The 26,664-nt window shown below is 40.7% G+C and overlaps 1 protein-coding gene across 1 annotated transcript; it reads left to right on the top strand.

Moving 5' to 3' along the window:
- Positions 1–711: 711 nt before the first annotated feature.
- Positions 712–18,036, top strand: LOC130366766 (mucin-17-like). The gene is made up of 11 exons (XM_056569103.1): positions 712–866; positions 1,681–1,794; positions 2,061–2,179; positions 3,744–3,802; positions 3,911–4,056; positions 5,965–6,021; positions 7,202–7,370; positions 8,655–8,822; positions 12,356–12,441; positions 12,905–12,960; positions 17,019–18,036. Exons 1-11 carry the CDS (start codon positions 821–823, stop codon positions 17,076–17,078), a joined length of 1,080 nt encoding a protein of 359 aa, XP_056425078.1. The 5' UTR covers positions 712–820; the 3' UTR covers positions 17,079–18,036.
- The last annotated feature ends 8,628 nt before the right edge of the window (positions 18,037–26,664 follow it).

Raw genomic sequence — 26,664 nt, 5'->3', positions numbered from 1 at the left:
TACAGCAAGCCCACCAAGTTCAGCAAGCACAGCAAGCCCACCAAGTTCAGCAAGCACAGCAAGCCCACCAAGTACAGCAAGCACACCAAGTACAGCAAGCACAGCAAGCCCACAGAGCACAGCAAGCCCACCAAGTACAGCAAGCACACCAAGTACAGCAAGCACAGCAAGCCCACAGAGCACAGCAAGCCCACCAAGCACAGCAAGCCCACCAAGTACAGCAAGCACGGCAAGCCCACCAAGTACAGCAAGCCCACCAAATACAGCAAGAACACCAAGTATAGCAAGCCCACCAAGCACAGCAAGCCCACAAAGTTCAGCAAGCACAGCAAGCCCACCAAGTACAGCAAGCCCACCAAGTACAGCAAGCACACCAAGCACAGCAAGCCCACAGAGCACAGCAAGCCCACAGAGCACAGCAAGCCCACAGAGCACAGCGAGCCCACCAAGTACAGCAAGCACACCAAGCACAGCAAGCCCACAGAGCACAGCAAGCCCACCAAGTACAGCAAGCCTACCAAGTACAGCAAGCCCACCAAGTACAGCAAGCCCACCAAGTACAGCAAGCACACCAAGTACAGCAAGACCACCAAGCACAGCAAGCCCACCAAGTACAGCAAGCACACCAAGTACAGCAAGCCCACCAAGCACAGCAAGCCCACCAAGTACAGCAAGCACACCAAGTACAGCAAGCCCACCAAGCACAGCAAGCACAGCAAGCCCACCAAGCACAGCAAACCCACCAAGTACAGCAAGCACACCAAGTACAGCAAGCACAACAACAGCCTCTAGCACAACAAGCACAATTTTTTCTACTTCAATGAATATTTCCACAGATTCTACCATCAAAACAACCTTAAAACCAGGTAAGTTATATTTTATTAACTCTATAGCTTATGTTCTGCATTTTGACCTATGTCCTCATCTAAATCATATAGATATTCTAGATGGCTTTCATAAATGGCTTCTGTGCATGCTGAAAATAAAGCAGGACTTATAGAGATGAGAAAGTCATCAGCAAGAAGGGATTTTTCTTTAAAGTGGGGTTCACACATTGTAAAATGAAAAAAAAAAAAAAAACAACAACAACAAAACAGCCATAAAATACAGGATATCAAATAATGTCTTGAAAGCCTACAGAAAAGTTTCTGTCAGAGCATAACTTATGGAAGTTTTTTTTTTAAGTTCTACTTTGTGTGACCCCAGCCTAAATGTCTAACAAAAATTATAATCTAAAATATGATTTTTTTAAAGGGGTGCTCCGCTCCTAGATGATGGCCAATATAACTTCTATAAAAAAACTGGTTTAGTTAAAGGGGTGGGTTTCTCAACCAGGAGATTTTTTTGGAAAGGTTTCTCTGTATTTCTTTAGAGGGTTCTTGTCTGTTTAAAAAATATATGGGGAGATTTATCAAAATCTGTCCAGAGGAAAAGTTGCCCATAGCAACCAATCAGATCGCTTCTTTCATTTTTAACAAGGCCTCTGCAAAATGAAAGAAGAGATCTGATTGGTTCCTATGGGCATCTGGGCAACTTTTCCTCTGGACAGGTTTTGATAAATCTCCCCCATCTAGAGCTTCTGAGGTCCAGGCTATGACGAGACCATTGAAAACTTGGCAGAACACTGTGTCTCCATCTTTATCAACTCTCTCAGAATCTGACATTTTGTAATATTACCAGGTGTGGTCATCCTACCTTGTCAGAACAATGGAACATTTGATGGGAATAAGTGCGTTTGTAAGTTAAACTTCTACGGGACTCTCTGTGAATTCATCTTGGAGGCGATTCGACCAGGTATTTTATATTTTTTTTTATTCTTTTACTACTATTATCTCTATATCAACTCATTCAATAGAATTCAAAAACAACATTATATTACATATATGTGATTTTTTTTCATGCATCCTCCGTAGATTTCAATAATTTAGATGTTTAGCCTATAGAATGTAGAGTTTTTATGACACTTGTATCTTGATCATTCACCATTGTCAGGAGGAGATGACATACATGAAAATAACAGCATGAAGAGTTAGTAAGTGATCCTTTTTGTCTCACCACAGTTAGTGTTACGGCCTCGGTTGATGTCACTGTCAGAGTGCTAAATATAAATTATACGAAAGAGCTAGAGGATTTCACATCAGCAGAATACAAAGAGTTTGAAACACGATTCGAAAATGAGGTAAGTTGGAAAAATTTGGTTTGGCAGGTGTGAAAGATTTTTCCCCAAAAAGTTTGGTTAAGGGTGAATTAATTCTGACCGAACTTGGAATTCAGCAATAACCCTAAAAACGTGTTTAAACACTGCCTAAGAGCCCTAGAGCCCGTTATAGCAATGCAAAGTCACCTAGGAATTTATTTAAAGGGGTACTCCGCTCCTAGACATCTTATCCCCTATTTAAAGGATAGGGGATAAGATATCTGATCGCTGGGGGGCCGTCTCTGTGGCACCCCAGATATACAGTGCACGGAGCGAACTTCGCTCTGTGCTGGATGACTGGCGATGCAGGGTGGAGGCTCCTGACGTCACGGCCATGCCCCCTCAATGCAGGTCTATGGGAGAGTGGTGTGACGGTGCAGCAGGGAGATTTTGGCTGGCCCCCCACGATCAGACAGCTTATCCCCTATACTTTAGATAGGGGATAAGATGACTAGGTGCAGAGTACCCCTTTAAGTAGTTTTGGACTTGTTTGAAGGCTAAGTTAATGTCAAAGTTATGTTTCCACAGAAAAAATTGTAACACACGCTTAATTACTGCTCAATATTCTTCTTTTATAAAGTTTCAAAGAGAAATACAATTCTCACAAAAAATATATTCACTCATGTGCACAAAAAATAGTTATGTTAACATGCAGAAATGGCCTACCCTGTAGTCCCCCCCCCCCCCCCCCCCCCCAAAAAAAAAACTTTTTGGCACTAATGATCTAACTTTCCTCGATGTGGGGAGGAGGCTCGTGACATCATGGTCACGACCGTTCCTGAAGTTACTGCCATGCCCCTTTAATGCAAGTCTATGGGAGAGGGCGTGATGGTCGCCACGCCCCCTCCCATAGACTTGCACTGAGGGTGTGTGGCCATGATGTCACGAGCCTCCGGCGCTGCACCAGGCGCTCTAATGGAATGCTGGGTGCAGCAGGGAGGTCGCGGCAGGACCCCCACGATCAGACATCTTATCCCCTATACTTTGGATAGGGGATAAGATGTCTAGGGGTATAGTACCCCTTTAGGTAGTTTTGGACTTGCATGAAGGCTAAGTTAATGTCAAAGTTGTGCAGAAGTGGCCTACCTTGTAGTCCCCCAAAAAATACTTTTTGGCACTAATGATCTAACCTTCTTCTAATCTCCAATTAGAAATTTGATGGTTCGAACACTTACAATGAGAATGTTACCCTTATCCAAACCAGACTTTTCAGTCCCATCATATACTATATGTCAGCACTCTACTTGGGAGAACCACCAATTTTGAAGACCAATTTTGAGAAACCTTTGGGTGGCCATCTCAAGGACATTCCATTCAATTGTGGAACATTAATTATTAGAAAACACAGGATATCCAGCCACCCAGTGTTTTCTGTCCTGAAGACACCATGTTGCTGGATATGCTGTGATTGCATATGTTTGCCCTAGTCTCTGCATACACAGGGGCCTTCATGCTGGAGTTAGCAGTGACTGTATAAGTGATAAGGAAGTCCTCTCTGGCTTGTTATTTTGTGCCTTGACGGATTTCATTGACTTTTTTATTACAGATGAAAATTATGTACAAACCAATTCCAAATTACGAGGGAGTGAAGATTATCAGCCTCAAGTAAGTACTAAGCCTTTACATCAACTTCCATCCATGACAGCTACATGGTGGGGTTATAGGAGCTCCGAGCTTCTTTGTGTAACAAGGACCTGTCACTGTTTTCTCCAGGGAAGGAAGTGTCGTGATCGATCATTTGTTATTGGTGAAAGTTCCTATTGATACATACGATGACGTAACCAATGAAGTTGCCAATAAAGTGACCACAATACTGGAAAGCACCAACTGTACAGACGAAATAACACATAATATAAATGGTAAGGATTGTGTTGTCTCATGTCTTACTACCTTCCTGATTCTGCTAAAGTTTGCCCAATATTTAAGCAGATGAGAACCTTTTTTTGTGTAGTTCAGCTCAGGGATAAAAATGCTTAACATGTTGGATTTCAATATTCCAGATACTTTGTTTTCACAGAAGATTAGCCACTATCACAACCTACTCTCCTTTGTCCATCAAAGATACACACATGATTGGCAGTGCAATACATCTTTCCAAGGAATGCTATGCTATCAGTGCATTACCTTGGCAACAGATCCTCACTACACAGATTGACAGATCCTCCTGTCCTATCAGCTGCAGGAGTGCTGGGCCAGTCAGTGTGGAGTTCTGTAGACAAGCCTCCCGGGCTAGCTATTTATACTCTGTGTTTTCATTTTGCTCTGCCTGTTTATTTGGTTCTCCTGACCCTTGCCCGTGCCTGACTATTCCTTTGCCTTGTGATTCTGCACTTCTTTGCTCTTCTTGGTTTTCATCCCATCTGTCTAAATAGTTTGTTTGTGTGTGTGTTTTTTTCTTTGTTGTTTCTTCTTGGTTCACTCCTATGGTTATTTGGACCATTCTCTTGGCTTTTCTGTGGTTAGCCCCGTGTCTGATGACTTTGTCCCTGACATGTCTGAAGGTTACTGATCTGATTTGTCTGACCATTTTAATGCCCAGCACTCATTCAGTGTAAGGAACATCGACCAGTTGAGGATCCATCATTGGGTGTATAGTCAAATAGGCAGTGAAAGTGGCAGTGGACAAGCTCAGGGCTGCATGTATCCCTGCCCGATGTGACAATAACTACAGGAGTAGGGACTCCTGTGAAAGGCCAAACTCCCTGCTACTGTACACTGAATGGCAAAGCATACAGTACAGTTGGACTTGCTGTTTTCTTTGCTTGGCTGGGTGCAGGTGTCTTGCCCTTTGAATGTACTTAGTGAGCATTGATGCATTACCACAATTAAATTGCACCCCACTGCCACCGAGAACCATCAACTGTTCTAATTATATGTCTACCATATAGGCACCTTCCCCTTTACCTCCTTCCAGTAAAACAACACCCAGGTATGTCGGAATGTGGGCTGGGATTTATGAAGCATGCTCAAAAGCTAAGCGCACTTCATACTCGATAAGTACTGGCTGCTATTATCAGCCTTCCCTCACATTGATGACCATGTCAGTCATCAAACCCTTTAGATGCCACAAGCAATGTAATCGCAGAATCTAAATGGCAAAATGACATCTGCAGTGGATACTGGGTTTTGAAGCTAGAGACCTTTACTAGGTCTCTGTGCCTGCCATACTAGATTTTCCTTAGGCAACCTTTACTAGCAGAGAGCAGATTTGACTGATTAGTGCTATACATTAGCATAACATTGATCAGAATAAGCAATCTGGTGATTGCTTATAAAAGTCTCCTAGTAGAATTTAAAAAGTGTAAAAATAAGAATAAATAAAATGTATTTTCCAAATAAATAAAAAATGTGAGCAAAAAAACAAAACAAAAAAAACAACAAAAAAAAACTGCCATCGCCGTATAAGGAATTGTCTAAATATTTAACGTATAACATTATTGATCTTGCACTATGAATGGTGTAAAAAAAGAAAAATAAAAAATACCAACGACCAAAAAAATGTATTATTTGTCTCAACATACATTACTTTTAAAAGGCGAGGGGGGAATTAAACACTGTCTGTCGAAAAAAAGCTGTTAAGACAGTATAAGGCACTATAAAGGTAGTGCAAAGCTCCCCCTTATTTCTAGAGGTTATTTCAACATTTACAACTCATTTACAAACAATACAATTGTTGTCTTCTTGATTGAAACTAGAGTAGAACAATATTTGTAGGGAAGAAACAGATGGTATACCAGTCTAAACTCTTTTTCTTCTCTCTTATACAGAAACTTTGTGCTTCAATTATACTGCAACAGTTCGAAATTTGCCAATTAATGCCACAGGTAATACTATAAACAAGGGCTGGATTAAATAGCCGGTGACCAGGAGGTGGACAACGGTGAAAAACAAATGTTTCCAGAAAGTTAAACAGATTTGTAAATGACTTCTTTAAAAAAAATCTTACTCCTACCAGTACTTATCAGCTGCTGTATGCACCAGAGGAAGTTGTGTAGTTCTTTCCAGTCTGACCACAGTGCTCTCTGCTGACACTTCTGTCCATGTTAGGAACTGTCCAGAGCAGGAGAGTTTGCAATCAACTGGCTCCAGAAAGTTAAACATATTTGTAAATTACTTCTATTAAACAATCTTAATCCTTTCAGTACTTATGAGCTGCTGAAGTTGAGTTGTTCTTTTCTGCCTAAGTGCTCTCTGATGACACGTGTCTCGGGAACTGTCCAGAGTAGAAGAAAATCCCCATAGCAAACCTCTTCTACTCTGTGCAGTTCCCGAGACAAGCAGAGATGTCGGCAGAGAGCACTGTTGCCAGACAGAAAAGAACAACTCAGCTTCAACAGCTGATAATTATTGGAAGGATTAAGATTTTTTAATAGAAGTAATTTACAAATCTGTTTAACTTTCTGGAGCCAGTTCATATATACATATATGGGGGGATAGGGGATAAGATGTCTGATCGCGGGGGTCCTGCCGCTGGGGACACCCGCGATCTCGGCTGATGTATCCCAGACATCCGGTGGACGGAGCGAACTTTGCTCCGTGCCGGATGACTGGTGATGTCACTATCACGTCCAACTCGTGATATCACGGCCACGCCCCCTCAATGCAAGTCTATGAGAGGGGGCGTGACGGCCTTCACGCTCCCTCCCATAGACTTGCATTGAGGGGGGCGTGACCGTGACGTCACGTGCACCGTGACACTGGGTGTAGCAGGGAGATCGCAAGAGTCCCCCTCGGTGGAACCCCCGCAATGAGATATCTTATCCCCTATCCTTTGGATAGGAGATAAGATGTCTAGGGGCAGAGTACCCCTTTAATAGTCCTACTATGTATTTCATGTTTAGTACCCCCAAAGAATAAGTTGATGGGAATCCATATCTTTGGTCAATAACCATTGGTGGCTGGAAACCTTATGTTCTGCAGTAGATTAATATGGTGAACTGCCTGCACTGTCTTTAGCGAATGACACTATGAATCTTACATTATTTTCTCTCTTGGTTATTACAGGAATATGTTCAAATGTGTCGGAAATCCCACAGGAAGTTCAACAATATTATACTTTTTACAATGATACAGGAATTGCGATGTGCATTTCAAGATGCAGTTCCCTTAGTCCTGATCGTATTAACTGCAACAAAGGACAATGCTCTGTCACATGGCAAGGACCACATTGCTAGTAAGTTCACACTATATGTTCTTTGTAGGCTAAATCTGAACATAGTCCATGTAGGTATGTAGGTCATTTGGCCGAATCGGCAAGTAATGATTAGTTGGATTTATGACTGATACCTTCTTGATCAAAAATTTTCAACATTTGTACAGTACCCCCAAAAGGTGAACGTTCTAATATTGTCTGAAGGTTTCCAAATGTTAGTGACTGAGTTCATCCACTTGGACGTCTACCTAGCCCCTGACATGCTCGCTAATGGTAGGACCAAATGGTTGTGTAGGAAAAGACTCAACGGGCAATGTTTCCCCATGTGGGGAGCGTTCTAGACATGTGGAAACTTATAGGCCGTTCATGCTCCACTGGGAATTCTCAAAATAAAGGATATGCAAAGCAGCTTCCTCACACCATCTTTTCGAGGTAGCTTTTCATTGTTTCACTCCAGTCAGTCTTAGAGTCTTAGAACATGACTGTGAATGTATGCCAAGCCTGAGATCTCTTTGCTTCTGAGGAGATCTTTGGCTTGGCATACCTTCCCAGTCATGTTCTAAGGCTTTAAACTCTAAACACTGACCTTTAAAAAGTGGCATGGGACTGCTGCTTTGAATTTTTAAAGACATTAACTAAAAAGAGAAACCACGGCTGAATTCTTCCAAATACCTTCCTATACCTGTCCACAGGTGTTATGTGGTATTGCAGCTCAGTAGAGTTGTGCTGATCTAAAGGGGTATTCCGGGCAAAAACGGCTAAGACTCCCCACGATCTCCATGCAGCACCCGCATTGTAAGCGGGTGCTGAATCTCCAGTTTCGGAAACCTCCGGGTTTCTGGGACTGAGGACGTGACGTCACGCCACACCCCCTCCATTCATGTCTATGGGAGGGGGCATGACGGCCGTCATGCCCCCTTCCATAGACATGAATGGAGGAGGGCGTGGCCTGACGTCACGTCCCCAGTCCCGGAAACCCAGAGATTTCTGGAACTGGAGATTCAGCACCCGCATAGAATGCAGGTGCTGCAGGGAGATCGCGGGGGGGGGGGGGGAGGGGGATGGGCGTGGTCTCAGCTGCTGGGCCCCCCATGATCAGACATCTTATCCCCTATCCTTTGGATAAAATGTTTTTGCCCGGAATACCCCCTTAAAAGATACAACCCATGGACAGGTGCAGTGCTAGAATAATGCAGCCAGGTGTTTGTACTGGTGGACAACCCCTTTAACAACAACTTTGTTAACCCATTCCATATGCCTTGCCTAGTTTTCCACTTCCTTTGACTCATTTTATTATTTTTATAGCTGTGAGACATCCGACGAGTACTGGTACACAGGAGACCGCTGCCAGACAGCCATCAGTAAGCCTGGAGTATATGCGGGAGTGGCTGTCGGCCTGTTTGTGTTGCTTGTCATTATTGTGGCCCTGGCTGTCATCTCATACCGACGTCGGAAAGCATCCGACTCGGACAAGTGAGTATTTGTATTAAATGGCCACCAGGAAGATTTAGGAAACACATTTCAACAACAAGTTTTCAACTTGTTCTTAGAAAACAGGCAAAGGGGGGTGGGGTATTTATCAAGAATGTGAAGGGACATTTCAAATTTTTTTTTGGTGTGGTCCGAGTATTCAGAATTTATTTATTATTTATTGTCTATGAGACCTACAGAATTACAGGGGAGATTTATCAAAACCTGTCCAGAAGAAAAGTTGCTGAGTTGCCCATAGCAACCAATCAGATCACTACTTTCATTTTTAACACCGCCTCTGAAAACTGAAAGAAGCCATCTGATTGGTTGCTACGGGCAACTCAGCAACTTTTCCTCTGGACAGGTTTTGGTAAAAGTGAGCAGTGTTTCTCAAGACAGCCTCACGGGGGCAGCATATCCCACATGAGCCGCCTTTCACTGTGTTAATGATTCCTTGAAACATAATCTTTACTCTTCTATGGCCCTCAGAATCATGTCCTGTAATAAGGACTCACCCGGTTTACGCGTCACCACTGGCGTCATTTACAGCCACATAAAGTGACCTTTCCCCTTGAATCAGCACCTTGCGATTTTACAAAGTATTTCACTGTTTGTGCCAACTTTCATGACCTGTCGCAGAGTCATGTTTTCATTTCATAAAGACTATCTCACTGTGGACAGGGACCATACTACTGGGTCATGTGACATAAACTCCTCTTTAGGACACGTCAAAAAATGTACAATAATAAAAAAAAAAAATCAACATTAACTCCCAAACGTGAATAAGTCCTACTAGATCTCCTCTAACCAAACGGGGGTGAAAAACTGAAAGAGTACTAGGAGGGATATCAATATTAGTAGTCATAGTAGTTGGAGCAGTCATAGGAGTATTATTAGTAGTAATAGTAGTCAGAGCAGTAGTAAGAGTAATATTAGTAGTAATATCGTAGAAGTAATAGCAGTAGTGATATAAGTTAGGGATATCATTGTAGTATTAGTAGTAATAGTAGTAGGAACAGTAGTAAGAGTAATATTAATAGTTATATCATAGAAGTAATAGCCGTATTAATATAAGTTATGGATATCAATATAGTATTAGTAGCAGTAGTAACAGTAGTAGGAACAGTAGTAAGAGTAATATTAGTAGTTATATCATAGCAGTAATTGCAGTAGTAATATAAGTTATGGATATCATAGTAGTATAAGTAGCAGTAATAATACTAGTGGTTGAGCAGTAGGTAGAGCAATGTTAGTAGTAATATTGTAAAAGTAATAATAGTAGTAATATAAGTTATGGATATCATAGTAGTATAAGTAGCAGTAATAATACTAGTGGTTGAGCAGTAGGTAGAGTAATATTAGTAGTAATATTGTAAAAGTAATAATAGTAGTAATATAAGTTATGGATATCATAGTAGTATAAGTAGCAGTAATAATACTAGTAATTGAGCAGTAGGTAGAGTAATATTAGTAGTAATATTGTATAAGTAATAATAGTAGTAATATAAGTTATGGATATCATAGTAATATAAGTAGCAGTAATAACACTAGTAATTGAGCAGTAGGTAGAGTAATATTAGTAGTAATATTGTATAAGTAATCAGGGCTAAAGTCCTGCAGGATTTCATGGGAATGGAGTTCCTGCACTTTTTCCACAGCAGGAACGCAGTTCCTATTAGTAGGAGTCCTGCAGGACCAGCCCTTAAAGGCTACTCTGCCCCTAGACATCTTATCCCTGACCCAAAGGATAGGGGATAAGATGTCTGATTGCAGGAGCCCACCACTGGGGACCCCGCGATCTTGGAAGCGGCACCACAGACATTCGGTGCACAGAGCGAACTTCGCTCAGTGCCGAATAACTGGCGAAGGGGGCAGAGGCTCCTGACGTCACTGCCATGCCCCCTCAATGCAAATCTATGGGAGGGCGGCGCGACGGCCATCACGCCCCCTCCCATAGACTTGCATTGAGAGGCCATGGCCGTGACGTCACGAGCCTTCAGTGCGTCACCCAACACTCTAAGCAGACGCGAGGGTCCCCAGCGGCGGGACCCCCACGATCAGACATCTTATCTCCTATCCTTTGGATAGGGGATAAGTTGTTTAGGGGCGGAGTACCCCTTTGAGTTCCCACACTTTTTTTCTCAGGACTTGACCCCTGTAAGTAATAATAGTACTAATATTGTAGTAGTAATAGTACTCAGAGCAGTAGTAAGAGTAATATTAGTAGTAATATTGTATAAGTAATAATAGTAGTAATATAAGTTATGGATATCATAGTAGTATAAGTAGCAGTAATAATACTAGTGGTTGAGCAGTAGGTAGAGTAATGTTAGTAGTAATATTGTATAAGTAATAATAGTAGTAATATACGTTGTGGATATCATAGTAGTATAAATAGCAGTAATAACACTAGTAATTGAGCAGTAGGTAGAGTAATGTTAGTTGTAATATTGTATAAGTAATAATAGTAGTAATATACGTTGTGGATATCATAGTAGTATAAATAGCAGTAATAACACTAGTAATTGAGCAGTAGGTAGAGTAATGTTAGTTGTAATATTGTATAAGTAATAATAGTAGTAATATACGTTGTGGATATAATAGTAGTATAAGTAGCAGTAGTAATAACAGTGGTTGAACAGTAGATAGAGTAATGTTAGTAGTAATATTGTGTAAGTAATAGCAGTAGTAATAATAGTGGTTGAGCAGTAGCTAGAGTAATATTAGTATTAATATTGTGCTAAATAATAGTAGTAGTAATATACATTGTGGATATAATAGTAGTATTAGTAGTAGCAGTAGTTGGGATAATCATAGTAGAATTGCACCCGTACTTATATTAGTAGGAAAAGTTGTAGAATTAGTAGTAATAAGAACAGTATTTGTAGAAACAGTAATGATTAATGTGTTAGTGATAATAATGAGAGGTCATACATTTAAGGCCATGTTCACACTAAGTTTTTTGATCCATTTTCTCAGCCTTATTAGAAGCCATTGTTTTGCATAAAGCCATGTCCTGATATGGTTTTTCCTTTTTTTTATTTTTTTATTTTTAATACTTTTTTCCATCCAATTATGGCTTTTTTTGTTTTTAATACTTTTTTCCATCCAATTATGACTCAAAAATCATCCCAAAACACTGTGTGGGAACATAGACTAAAGGTGACATTGCATATGTCAGGTGATCCGGCTCAGGAGGGAAAATGATGATCGAACTGATCCCATTCATTTGAATGGGAGAGTTCAGACTTATCCGGCACCTCTAATGAGACTCTGGATCAGCATTGAGGAAATAATTGGGCACAAATGATGCACCTTGCCACCAATTGTGGCTGGTGAGTCAACTCAGTACTGAGCCCCATCTCCAGACATATATAACGTCACCCTAAATAGTAATAGCACCAGTAGTTAAAACAATACTGGGGGTGCCAGTAAAAGTAAGAATATCATAGAATAGAAAAATCGGTAGTATTAACTAATTTAGTAGAGGTAGCATGGATACCCAACACTTTTTTTTATTTTTTCCGTCTCCCCAGGTTAATAGAAAAAGAAATGAGGTGGTATGAGGATGGATACGAGGTGGATAACCAAGATGCTCCATACTCTACTGGAAGTGCCAGTGGTGAGTAACATCATGTCGCTTTTCTATCAACTTTGAAGGTGGACTCAAGTTAGGCTGTCAACCTACTATAGTACCACAACACAACGGATATCGTGGCGTCTTGATTCCACCCCGTGTGACGTCACGAACCGCCCCCGCTATGCAAGTCTATGGGAGGGGGCGTGACGGCCGTCACGCCCCCTCCCATAGACTTGCATAGCGGAGGCGGGGCGTGATGTCATACGGGAGCAGAGTCAAGACGTCACGATACTCCGGCCCCGTTGTCGTCACACGGCAGATTCTGAGCTGGCAGCGTGGTGTGCAGCTCCCCGAGGTGGTTGCTGAATGCAAGATTGCGGGGGTCCCCAGCGGCGGGACCCCTGCGGTCAGATATCTTATCCCCTATCCTTTGGATAGGGGATAAGATATCTTAGGGCCGGGTACCCCTTTAATAAACATTAACCATGTTATCTGTTTGATCCAGGTTCTACCAATTCCAGCTTCCAACCTAACCTGGACAAAGTAAACACTAATATTAAGGTAAGATGTAGAACGAGAATTTGACCTTCTTGAGATTAAATGAGATGGGATTAAACTAAACATTAGACTAAATATGGCGGATAAGTGTCTTCTTCAGGGTTTTAACTTAAAGGGGTAAGCCAGTGAAAAAAATTGTTTTCATATAAACTGGCTCCAGAAAGTTAAACAGAGTTGTAAATTATTGTGAATATATAATTACCAGTCCTCTAAAGTACTATAAGTATATATCCTAGGTGAGCTACACAATTTTTTCACTTTCAGAGTTGTAAATTACTTCTATTAAAAATCTTAACCCTTACAGTACTTATCAGCGGCTTTATACTACAGAGGAAGTTGTGTAGTTCTTTTCTGTCTGACCACAATGCTCTCTGCTGCCACCTCTGTCTATGACAGGAACTGTCCGGAGCAGGATAGGTTTTCTATGGGGATTTGTTCCTGCTGGACAGTTCCTGACACAGACAGAAGTGTCAGACGATGGCAATGTGGTCAGACTGAAAAGAACTACACAACTTCCTCTGTAGTATACGGCAGCTGATAAGTACTGGAAGGATTAATATTTTTAAATAGAAGTAATTTACAAATCTGTATAACTTTATGGCACCAGTTTATTTTAAAAAAAATAATTGTTTTCCACCGGAGTACTACTTTAAAAATCAGTATTAAAGGGGTACTCCCATGGAAAACTTTTTTCTTTTAAATCAACTGGTGCCAGAAAGTTAAACAGATTTGTAAATCACTTCTATTAAGAAATCTTAATCCTTCCAGTACTTTTTAGGGGCTATATACTACAGAGGAAATGCTATTTATTTTTGGATTTCTCTGATGTCATGACCACAGTGCTCTCTGCTGACCTCTGCTGTCCATTTTAGGAACTGTACAGAGCTGGAGAAAATCCCCATAGCAAATATATGCTGCTCTGGACAGTTCCTAAAATGGACAGCAGAGGTCAGCAGAGAGCACTGTGGTCATGACATCAGAGAAATCAAAAAAGATATGCATTTCCTCTATAGTAAACAGCCCCTAAAAAGTACTGGAAGGTTTAAGATTTTTTAATAGAAGTAATTTACAAATCTGTTTAACTTTCTGGCACCAGTTGATTTCAACAAAAAAAGTTTTCCACGGGAGTACCCATTCTACCATATACCTTTTATAATTCTAATAAGAGGCAGGAGTAATTCTTACCTATATACCCTTTGAACTCTTTTTCGAACCAATATCACTAGTCAAGGATAATGACCACTATGCCTGAACAACGTGTAAACATATACTGTAGATACAATAGATCAAAGGTGACAATTGAGAACTTAGTTGTGACATATAATTCCATTATAGAAAATAATAAGAAAATGATAAGCTAAAATGATAGAACAATTGTGAGACAAAGAGCAATGGGTACAGTAGATAAATGTATTACAAGTGGATAATCTCCAATACAATCCTAAGAAATATATACTGTAGAACACATTCATTATTATGACGTGAGACGTGGTAATAGAAGTACTGTACATTGATACAGTAGATCGGCTAAATCAGTGGTCTCTAAACCGTCCCCTCATAAAACTTTTGTCACTGGCCCAATCTTATATTTATTTCAATGGAAAACCATACTTAAAATAATATTTAGTGGAAGTTTAATTATTTTTTTTCCTTTTTCATTGTTAGTCAAAAACTAAAATTGTTTTTTTTCCTTATATAGTAACTTGAAATTCCACAAAAAAATGGTCCCTTGATGAAACCGTTTCAGCACTAAATTAGATTAGTATTGCTGGAAAGTGACACAATGTTCCAAATTTTAGTTTCCTTTGTTTTGCCTTTTTATGGTTATTAAATTATTTTTGATGTAGTAAGTTCAAATTCCCCTCCAAAAAAAGGGTCCCCTGATGTAACCGTTTCAGCAGCAGATCAAAATTAGTATAGCTGGAAAGTGGCACATTGGCTCTGATGTACCAATGATGTTTTTTTTGTAAGTGTTGGTTGGTTTAGGACATAACTGGCTTTTCTAAATGAATTTTCACATCAAAACGTGTAAAAAAAAAAAGGAAACATCTTTTCCCATTTCCCATTTATTTTTTCTTTCATTGGGACTCCTAAATATTAAGTTAAACAGAGTAGCACAATGCTAATATAGAATTCCTCCTTTGAAAACTATACAATATAACTAAAAGAACAAAACAAATAATTATTTTGAACTTTGAGGGGAAAAAGAAATATTAAAGAGTTGAGAGTCCTATTAAATTTGAAACTTGAAAATTTCTAAATAATGTATAAAAATTTTATTTAAAAAAAGATAATAATAAACTGATTTAATTTTTACATAAAAAATGATTACATTTGAAATGTTTCTAAATAATGTATAAAAATTTTTATTTAAAAAAATAATAAACTGATTTAATTTTTACATAAATAAAATAAAATAAAATTATTAAATAAATGTAAAATAAATTATTACATTTGAAATGTCTCTAATTTTTAAATAATATATTTAAAAAAAAAACTACCTAACTGTTTTGTATTTTTTTAATCTATCCAAAATGCAAGACCTATCTAAATAGGTTTTTCCAAATTACTAATTGTTTTGTTTTCTACATGGTGAGAAAAGTTTATGGGGGAGATGTATCATTTTCATTTTTGTTATTGTTTTATCGTTTATTTTTTATGTTGTTGTGCATGCAGTTTTTGCACAAAAATTACCTCTTTCCTTTGGGTTGAATGTGTAAAAACTGTACTTAGGTGGAGTACAGCTGGGAAAATTTTTGCATAATTTTCAAAAATTCTCATTTAATTGAGATACAATTTTAAATACAAATCAATTAGCATATTTTTTCACAGAATATTGACTATTTTACACTAGATAAATCTCCCCCTATGGCTTTCGTACACAATTTAATGTAACTTCTATATTACTTCTATAGTAAACAGATTGTGACACCCTTTTTCAAAAAATTGTGGTGTAGAAGTCGGGTCATAATATCTTTTGCCAAAAATTCTGGTGCAGACAAACTTCAGCCCAAAAAAACCCGACCAAAACAAGTCAGGAACACTTTAGTAAATGAGGCCCAATGTTCCAGTTACAATGATATGGGTTTCAATGATAAATCCACCTAAAAATATTTTTGGGCGGAAACTTACCGTATTTATCGGGGTATACCACGCACCGGCCTATAACACGCACCCTCATTTTACCAAGGATATTTGGGTAAAAAAAGTTTTTTACCCAAATATCCATGGTAAAATGAGGGTGCGTGTGCGCGCGTGTATACGCCGATACACCCCCAGGAAAGGCAGGGGGAGAGAGGCCGTCGCTGCCCGCTTCTCTCCCCCTGCCTTTCCTGGGGTCTAGAGCCCTGCTGCCGGTCCTTCTCTCCCCCTGGCTATCGGCGCCGCTGCCCGTTCTGTCCCCCTGACTATCGGTGCCGGCGCCCCATTGCCGGCGCCGATAGCCAGGAGGAGAGAAGCGGCGCTGACAGACAGGGGGAGAGAAGGGGCAGCGGCACCCATTGCCGGCGCCGCTGCCCCGTTGCCTCCCCCCATCCCCGGTGGCATAATTACCTGTTGCCGGGGTCGGGTCCGCGCTGCTGCAGGCCTCCGGCGTGCGTCCCCTGCGTCGTTGCTATGCTCTGCGCGGCGCATGACGTCAGTGCGCCGTGCTGTGCATAGCAACGACGCAGGGGACACACGCCGGAGGCCTGCAGCAGCGCGGACCGACCCCGGCAACAGGTAATTATGCCACCGGGGATGGGGGGAGGCAATGGGGTGCCGGCACCGATAGTCAGGGGGAGAGAAGGGCCGGCAGCAGGGCTCTAGTCCCCAGGAAAGGCAGGGGGAGAGAAGCGGGCAGCGACGGCCTCTCTCCCCCTGCCTTTCCTGGGGGTGTATCGGCGTATAACACGCACATAGACTTTAGGCTAAAAATTTTAGCCTAAAAAGTGCGTGTTATATGCCGATAAATACGGTACTTTGTTTTTCCTTTCCATTATTAGTCAAAAAATGACATCAACTATTTATAGAAGTCCTATGAACCGAGTTTTTTCTTATATTATGTTGTTTTGTTTCAACAGATGAATATCCCGAGGGCTGCCATTGTTCCAGGTGGGAGCAATTTCTCATCAAGTGGTTGAGGACCTCAAGCTTTTATAATAAGATATTTTGTACAACATATCTTTACCAACTTAAATATTAGGTCATCACAAAACGTTCTCATCTTTATATTGTGATTTCATCATTCCACAAAGCCGTTTACATGAATGGACTAGATGTTCTACTATCCAAGAGTTTTCTTCATTTGTCAGCTATACTATTGGCTGTTTTGTGGACTTTCACATGAACATACATTATCTGGAACAATGAAAAGTGGACCATTGTTTTTCAAAAATTCTACAGGTCTTATAAGCACATGCTTAAGTCATTCCAGATCTAAGGTTCCTTAGCCAACCACTGGAGGGACCATGATTCCAAATTTGGAACAAAATACTGGCAAAACGGAGAAGAAGTTGTTGCCTTCTAAGGTTATTCTTGGTCTGACTCAACCTCAAGACCAAAACATAGAAATAATAGCATATCAAAAGTCATAGGTACCATAGAGCCCAGTTCATGTTGACCCCATTCCATATTGATGGCCTGTAGTGGTTCCTGTCTTCCCTTTTTCCACTTCAGAGAATATTGCACCATTTACGAGAGATGAAATGAGCTTGAACTAAAAGTTTATTCTCCGAAACAAGGTTGAGTCTTCCATGAAGGGTGCACTCTATTTGCTATGCAACCCAATCTTCTTTGTAGGCCAAGAAACAAAGCTTACATCTTTATTACGCAGACAAAAAGTTCTCATCCCTTCTAATCTGAATCTACTCCGAGCCACTCTAGAACAAAAAATATATATAACTGAGTCTACAATGTATAACAAAAAATAAAATGTGTATATATACGTAATACTAATCTGTTTACAGCACTTTAATCTCATGTGGGTATATATATACTGATTATGTAAAAACTTTTTTTTTAAAGTTCTATTTATTAAGTTATAATGTTATTATGATATAAGATTTATATATATATTTATATTATTGAGTATATTATATGTCGTCGTATTCCATTAAATTCTATTTTCAGAATGGGCGAGTTCTTTCTTCTCCTTTTTTTCCCCAGGGCTTTTTCAGATTCATTTTCAGTGGGACCAAAGGGCAGTGTAGATGGGTGGTTATGTAGACTTTATTGACCGGCCTATTGTCATAATAAATTATTGCCCTTCCGTCCCTGCTGTAGTCAATAATTAAAGGAACTCATTGTGGAGATTGTTTCTCCTGTAGATGTAAATGTAGGGACTTCCCGCTGAGTAGGACACTGGTCTTTAAACTGGGGCTCAGCCAGCATGTTGGAAGAGGTGATTTGGAGGGCTACAGATTTGGGGACATTGGTTTAATTTATTCATGTGTTGGTGGTGACCTTAAGGTACCATACACTGTACATGTTGTTCAAAGGAGAAAGCCACAACCATAAAACAGTCAGTCATGAAGTCCTATTAGATAGTCCCATGAGTCCAGAATCCTTAAGGTATATCTTCGGGCCTGGCTACCTTCTAATTTCTCCCAGCGCTACTTCTACTCAATTTGAATGACCACATTGGCTCTCCACTATAATATGGAGATCTGACATGGCTTGTCAACCAGTGGTTAGTTCTTCTGATACCAAGCCAATGCCCAAATGATTTGAGGTTACTGGTCAGTAAATATTAAATATAATAGCACAATTATCCACCCTCCCCAACAGGATTATATATTTAGGATTATGGGTGTGTTATCATTTGGCTGAAATCCTACCTTGTTTTTTATAGGAAAGATAGTGAGCTGAACCCTTCTAGACCTGTGGGGGGCTTTGGGCAAAAAATGTGACCCCCCCCTCCCCCAAAAGAGAATGGAATGGCTTAAGTAATAGGACTATACAGTGCAAAAATATCCCAATATACTGTAGTTGTATAATCCAAGTTCATATTCCAATGACCTACAGCCAACCTGCTCAAGGAGCCTAGATAGGGTATTGGTTACCCACCATAGACGTAGAAGAGTACATGTGTGATATCCCTGGACTGATAATATCAACTTATCGTAGGTATGCAAATAACCTAAAATGCAAGTTGTGAAGGGATTATACACTGCTCTATAAACACATTATACAACTGATCGGGTATATATTAAGGAGAAGAGGTTGAGAATACTGGTCAGAGCTATGCATTGGTACCCCACCTAGTCATACAATGTAAGTTAAGCTTTTACAAGTCTTTATATTATCCTATGATAACAACCTTGTTATATATTGGCCGCAGTGATCTTCTCGTGTCATTGTTGACCCTCCCTGATGTAGGGTGTTGTCATGCTCCTCAGACTTCTAACCCTTGCCCCCTGTAAAGAACGGACTGATTTACAGTGTTTATTGGTTTATTTCATGCATGGCTAAGTATAGTCACATGTGTTTATTTGTGTTACATGTATGTGCGTCAGAGGTCTGAGAACTTATCTTGAGGTCGTTGTAAAAGTAGTTCAAAGAGATAGAGGAGAAATCAAAGAAAGTGCTGACATTGATAGGAATGTGTGAAGAGTGCGTCATGTTCTTAGTTGTCGTTCGAGTTAGAAGTTTTGGAAAATAGATTCAGGTTATGGAAATGTCATATAGAAAGTCAACCTCCTGCAACTTATGGGTTCAATGACTTAAGTATGGCAAACCAATGGACACGATGGTGGCCTATTGGATTCAAAGGGTTATTGATAATTATTAATTGAGGTTCTCATTCATATAACAATTCATCTCAGCTAGGAAGCCATTCCTGATGATAGCATCACAAAAAACTGTAACAGCAGAAAAACGTTGAAAGGAAGACCAGAGCTTGAGTTCTCAACCTCATCTTTCAGTGAGTACATTAATGGCTCTCTACCTGGTTGGGATGGATTGAGGTCTCTTGGGCAGGGGTTAGTCCTCCTCTTGGGTCTCTAAAGTTCAACATGATAGCTGTTGGATGGACAGTAATTGGCTCTGTTGAGCGTGCATATTATGTCTATAGGTATAACCAGTAGTATAACCAGTAGGGTAACTTGACGTTCCAGGCTCAAGGGCCACCTATCTCACTATATAATGAAATGCATTCATAGTATTCTTTCATTCAGAGGGGCTTTTGGGGCCCTTAGGCTCCAATGCTCCAGGTTAAACTATTACCTCCACAACTGCTATAACTACACCCATCTGTGAAACATTCACATAAAACAAGAAAACAATTGAATAACAAACTTTCCCTAGACTAAAGCATGGGCAGAGTACAACCATTTATCAATACGATCTGTAGTTTATTGGACAACCTACGTGTATAGGACGTATCTAGTGTATATGCCTGTGTTGTGTTGGTTAGTCTCATGGCAGGCTCATGTAAGTACATGTGCTCATGTGTGTAATTTTCAGGCGTCTTAATGACGGGTCACAGGCATATGCAGGCTCCACTAGGCGAGACTTATCCTCTTAAACTTTGCCACGTGCCTATCCAACTGATAAAGTTTTAGCCCTGTCTTATTGGGGTCCATTCTATGGTATGGCATGATATGGTGGTGTTATTAAGTCATGGAATAGTGTTATTATTTTGTCAAGGTATTTTAATGTTATCTAGTCACTGTATGGTGGTGTTATCCAGTTATGGTATGATGGGGTTATTTAGTCCTGACACAATGGTGCTATCCCATCACAGTATCAATCGAGTGTTATTCAGTCATGGCATGATGCTGTTATTTAGTCATTGTATTTTGGTGTAACTCAGACAGGGTATAATGGTGTTGTTTAATCATTGCATCAAGGTGTTTTGTAGTCATGGTATGGTGGTGCTATCCAAGCACAGTATTGGGGTGTTTTCCGGTCATGGCAAGGTGTAATTATTTTGTCATATATAGTTTTGTTTTCTAGTCATGGAATAGGGGTTCCTTTTCTTTAAGAGCCGAGGAACATGCTCTATCATCAAAGTGCAAACATTTTACACTACAAAAACTTGCATAAGGATGAGGTTTATCGCAAGCACTTTTCCGAAAGGAGACATATGCTTCCCCTCCGGGCCAGAAAAATCTGGTCATGTTGTGACCACAAGTGCTCCCAGCACTAACCTAGGCATTAACCAAGGAATCAGCCCACATAGCTTTATATGGTCGGCACTCTGCCATGAGAACATACCAAATTAGGGACAGATGTAAAAAGTGATAGCACTGTAGAATAGGTAGAAAAAATTGAAAAAGAGCCGGCACTGTAGTGTAGTCTAGCGGTCCCGTGAACACTGAAGATGAGCTGATGTGGATGGACGGGTGGTGCGGCAATGATATCAGGGGTGCGCTTATATGGAACAAACAGAGGTACTTAGTGCAAAAAGAAAAAAAGTACATATTACGCACTCACCCGGTTTCATGCCAAAGAATAGGTATCTTTATTCCAGGATTAACATGGAAAACAGGAGAACAGGTCGGAAGAGGAAGGAGATGGAGCTCGGCCGAGCTCGTGGAAAGACGGTCCCGTTTTGCGGGTTCTCCGCTTGGTCACGCCCTGTTCTCCTGTATTCCATGTTAATCCTGGAATAAAGATACCTATTCTTTGGCATGAAACCGGGTGAGTGCGTAATATGTACTTTTTTTCTTTTGGCACACTGTAGAATAGGTGATGCTACAAGAAAAGTAGTAGTAGAAGTTCTCCACTCTAGCTCTAGTAATGGGATCTCTAAACTAATATCTCTTAACTTTTTAAATGGTTACAAGAAAAGATCAAATATAAGTGTGAAAGATCAAATTGTCAATTGTCAAAACTAAAAGTCCAACCGATAGAGTTTTTTTTTTTTAAGATTTCCTCATGGACATCAAGAAGAAGAAGAATTGCTCTTGTAACTTAAAGGGGTACCTTAAGATGTCTGATCTCTCCCCGCAATCCCTCCTGCTGCACCAAAGTACATCAGCAGCATGGAGCTATGTTTGCTCGGTGGCTGATGACGGGCGATACAGGGGACGGGGTATCGTGATGTCACAGCCCCGCCCCCTCGTGAGGTCACACTCCACCCCCTCAATAGTTACATAGTTACATAGTAAGTACGGTCGAAAAAAGACATATGTCCATCAAGTTCAACCAGGGAATTAAGGGGTAGGGGTGTGGCGCGATATTGGGGAAGGGATGGGATTTTATATTTCTTCATAAGCATTAATGTTATTTTGTTCCATGAATGTATCTAATCCTGTTTTAAAGCTGTTAATTGTTCCTGCTGTGACCAGTTCCTGAGGTAGACCGTTCCATAAATTCACAGTCCTCACGGTAAAGAAGGCGTGTCGCCCCTTGAGACTAAACTTTTTCTTCTCCAGACGGAGGGAGTGCCCCCTCGTCCTTTGGGGGGGTTTAACCTGGAACAGTTTTTCTCCATATTTTTTGTATGGGCCATTAATATACTTATATACGTTTATCATATCCCCCCTTAAACGTCTCTTCTCAAGACTAAACAATTGAAACTCCTTTAATCGCTCCTCATAGCTAAGATGTTCCATGCCCCATATTAGTTTAGTCGCACGTCTCTGCACCCTTTCCAACTCTGCAGTGTCCCTTTTATGGACAGGTGCCCAAAACTGAACAGCATATTCCAGGTGAGGCCGTACCAATGCTTTATAAAGGGGGAGTATTATGTCCCTGTCCCTTGAGTCCATGCCTCTTTTGATACATGACAATATCCTGCCGGCTTTGGAAGCAGCAGCCTGACATTGCATGCTATTCTGTAGTCTGTGATCTACAAGTACACCCAGATCCTTCTCTACCAGTGACTCTCCCAGTTTAATCCCCCCTAAGACATACGACGCATGCAGGTTATTAGTACCCAGATGCATAACTTTACATTTATCCACATTGAACCTAATTTGCCAAGTGGATGCCCAGACACTTAGTCTATCCAAGTCATCTTGTAACCTATACACATCCTCTATAGACTGTACCGTGCTACAAAGCTTGGTGTCATCTGCAAAGATAGAAACAGAGCTGTTAATACCATCCTCTATATCATTGATAAATAAATTAAACAACAGCGGGCCCAGTACTGAACCTTGGGGGTACACCACTAATAACCGGGGACCAATCAGAGTACGAATCATTGACCACCACTCTCTGGGTACGATCCACGATCCAGTGTTCAATCCAGTTACAAACTAAAATTTCCAAACCCAAAGACCTTAACTTACCTGTCAGACGTCTATGAGGGACAGTATCAAACGCTTTGGCAAAATCCAGAAACACTATATCCACAGCCATTCCTCTATATACACAGCCCCCCTCTATATACACAGCCCCCCTCTATATACACAGCCCCCCTCTATATCCACAGCCATTCCTCTGTCAAGGCTTCTACTCACCTCTTCATAAATGCAAATTAGATTGGTTTGACAACTTCTATCCTTAGTAAACCCATGCTGGCTATCACTTATAATACAATTATCCCCTATGTATTCCTGTATGTAATCCCTTATAAGTCCTTCAAACAATTTACCCACAATGCACGTTAAACTTACTGGTCTATAGTTTCCTGGGGAAGACCTAGAGCCCTTTTTGAAGATTGGCACCACATTCGCCTTGCGCCAGTCCCTTGGCACCATACCAGACACCAGAGAATCTCTAAATATCATGAACAGGGGTACAGATATTACTGAACTTACCTCTCTAAAAACTCTTGGGTGTAGTCCATCCGGCCCTGGGGATTTGCTTACATTTATATCACTTAACTTACCTTGTACCATCTCTACATTAAGCCAGTTCAGTACATTACATGATGTGTTACCAGCACTGACCTGTACATGATGTGTTACCAGCACTGACCTGGCCAATGTCAGCTCCTTTTTCCATAGTGTATACAGAACTAAAGAACCCATTCAGTAGCTCCGCTTTCTCTTGATCGCCTGTGACAACCTCCCCATTATCATTATTAAGGGGTCCTACATGCTCTGTCCTTGGTTTTTTTGCATTTATATATCTAAAAAAATATTTAGGATTAGTTTTGCTTTCTTTGGCCACCTGTCTCTCGTTTTGAATTTTTGCTGTTTTTATTACATTTTTACAGATTTTATTAAGCTCTTTGTACTGTTTAAATGTTATCGCTGACCCATCAGATTTGTATTTTTTGAAGGCTATTTTTTTGTTGTTTATTGCTCTTTTAACATCATGTGTCAGCCATGTAGGATTTAGTTTTAATGGTTTATAGTTGTTCCCCTTTGGTATATATTTAGATGTATAGTTATTTAGAGTTGATTTAAAGATGTCCCATTTACCTTCTGTATCAGTATTTGACAACACCTCCCCCCAGTCTATGTCCTGTAGTGCAGCCCTCAGCCCAGGGAAGTTTGCCTTTTTAAAGTTATATGTTTTTGCTTTCCCCGCCTGTCTTTGTTTTCTACATTTTAAGTCAAAAGTAACTATATTGTGGTCGCTATTACCAAGGTTTTCCCGCACAGTTACATTACCAACTAGCTCTGCGTTGTTTGAAATGATCAGATCCAACAAGGCATCACTTCTTGTTGGATCCACCACAAACTGGCCCATAAAATTATCCTGCAATAAATTAAGGAATTGTCGCCCCTTTGTAGTTTTAGCCAACCCCGGACCCCAATCTATATCTGGATAGTTAAAATCTCCCATTATTACCACTGTACCTGCCCGGGCGGCCCTCTCTATTTGTTTATGAAGCCGAACTTCTATCTCTTCAGTGATATTAGGGGGTCTGTAGATTACTCCAAATATTATTTTTTCAGTATTTCCCTCCTTTTGTAATTCTACCCACAGTGATTCCACCTCCTCAAAATCATCACACACTATGGCATCGTTCACACTGACTTTCATACCACTTCTTACATACAGACAGACTCCACCACCTTTTCTGTTCATTCTATCCTTGCGAAACAATGTAAACCCTTCAGATTGACAGCCCAGTCATGCGAGGAGTCCAGCCATGTCTCAGTGACCCCAACTATATCAATATGTTCCTCCAGTATCAAGGCCTCAAGCTCCCCCATTTTATTTGCTAGGCTTCTGGCATTTGTGAACATACACTTTACATTTCCATCCTTTATGTTATTGGGGTTAATGGGATTCAAGGGTGTAAGTTTTATTTTCCTATGAAGCCTATTCCTATTAACTATTCTAACCCCTCCCTCCGCTCCACCCCCAGGTACATTTATAATTCCCACCTCTCTATCTACACTATCTTCCCCCTCTTTGCTGTAGGTTCCCTCCCCCCAAGTCCCTAGTTTAAACACTCCTCCACCCTTCTAGCCATCTTCTCCCCAAGCAAAGCTGCACCCTCCCCATTGAGGTGCAGCCCGTCCCTATGGTAGAGCCTGTAACCGACAGCGAAGTCTGCCCAGTTCTCCATGAACCCAAACCCTTCCTTCCTACACCAGCTTCTGAGCCACTTGTTTACCTCCCTGATCTCCCGCTGCCTCTCTGGTGTGGCTCGTGGTACTGGTAGTCTATAGGAGAAGGCGTGGTGGCCATCATGCCCCTCCCATAGGCTTGCATTGAGGGGGTGGGACGTGACATCACGAAGGGGCGGGGCTGTGACGTCACAATACCCCATGCGATATTCCCGAATAAAATTCGCATTGCGAATATTCGCGAGCAACACTAATAGTTACAAGTAAAGGTCAAATATGATTTAATGTGTGAAAGATCAAGTCCAACCGGTAGAGTTTTTTTTTTTTTTCTATATGATTTCCTCATGGAATTTTCAAGAAGTTACTTATATTGGTTTCATAATATAATCTTAAAGGGGTACTCCACCCCTAGACATCTTATCCCCTATCCAAAGGATAGGGGATAAGCTGTCTGATCGCAGGGGTTCCCCCGCTGGGGACCCCCACAATATAGCATGCGGCACCCACCTGTTTCTTGTCCAGAAGCGCTGGAGGATCTGGGTCGCGACCACAGGAACGGAAGTCTATGGGAGGGGGCGTGACGTCACGGACTTCCGTTCCCGTGGTCGTGACCCAGACCCTCCAGCGCTTCCGGACAAGAAACAGGTAGGTGCCGCATGCTATATTGCGGGGGTCCCCAGCGGTGCGATCAGACATCTTATCCCCTATCCTTTGGATAGGGGATAAGATGTCTAGGGGTGGAGTACCCCTTTAATAATGTTTTAAAGAAGGCATTTTAAAAATTGTTAAAAATTATATGAATGAATATTGAAAATCATAAGTGTCAATCTTAGACATCGTGCGAATGTCTTCATGTGTAGCTATGAGCAGGAACAAGTAGAAGTAGATAGGTGGTGGCTAAAAAAGATAATTGTGCATATATATTGAGTCTATATACACTTCTATATATAGATACCGTGAAAAAATTTGTCTGATATAATATACCTGATAGATCTCGTTACGGGAGTAATGCGCTTTGTAGTTACTATATGCTGTCACAAACTTTTGTGAGAGAAGTTGTATACATCTGGTACACTTCTACAATTCTGCCTTATATATGGGAGTCAAATAAGTTGGGCTATAGATGTTACAAGTAAAAATTGTTAAATGGCTTACAGTTATTAACAGCAATACTAAAATACAACATACTCATATTCAAGTCCCTTTCAAGCGCTCACTATTACTTTTTAAATTAATATTTTTTATATATTTTTTTAACTTCCATATCTAGTACGTAAATACAGGGGAGCATACATATAGTGAAGCT

Source organism: Hyla sarda, chromosome 4 (assembly GCF_029499605.1).
Source record: "Hyla sarda isolate aHylSar1 chromosome 4, aHylSar1.hap1, whole genome shotgun sequence".
Classification (NCBI taxonomy): domain Eukaryota; kingdom Metazoa; phylum Chordata; class Amphibia; order Anura; family Hylidae; genus Hyla; species Hyla sarda.
Note: the sequence above shows the minus strand (reverse complement) of the source record. Positions and strands in the feature narration are given on the sequence as shown.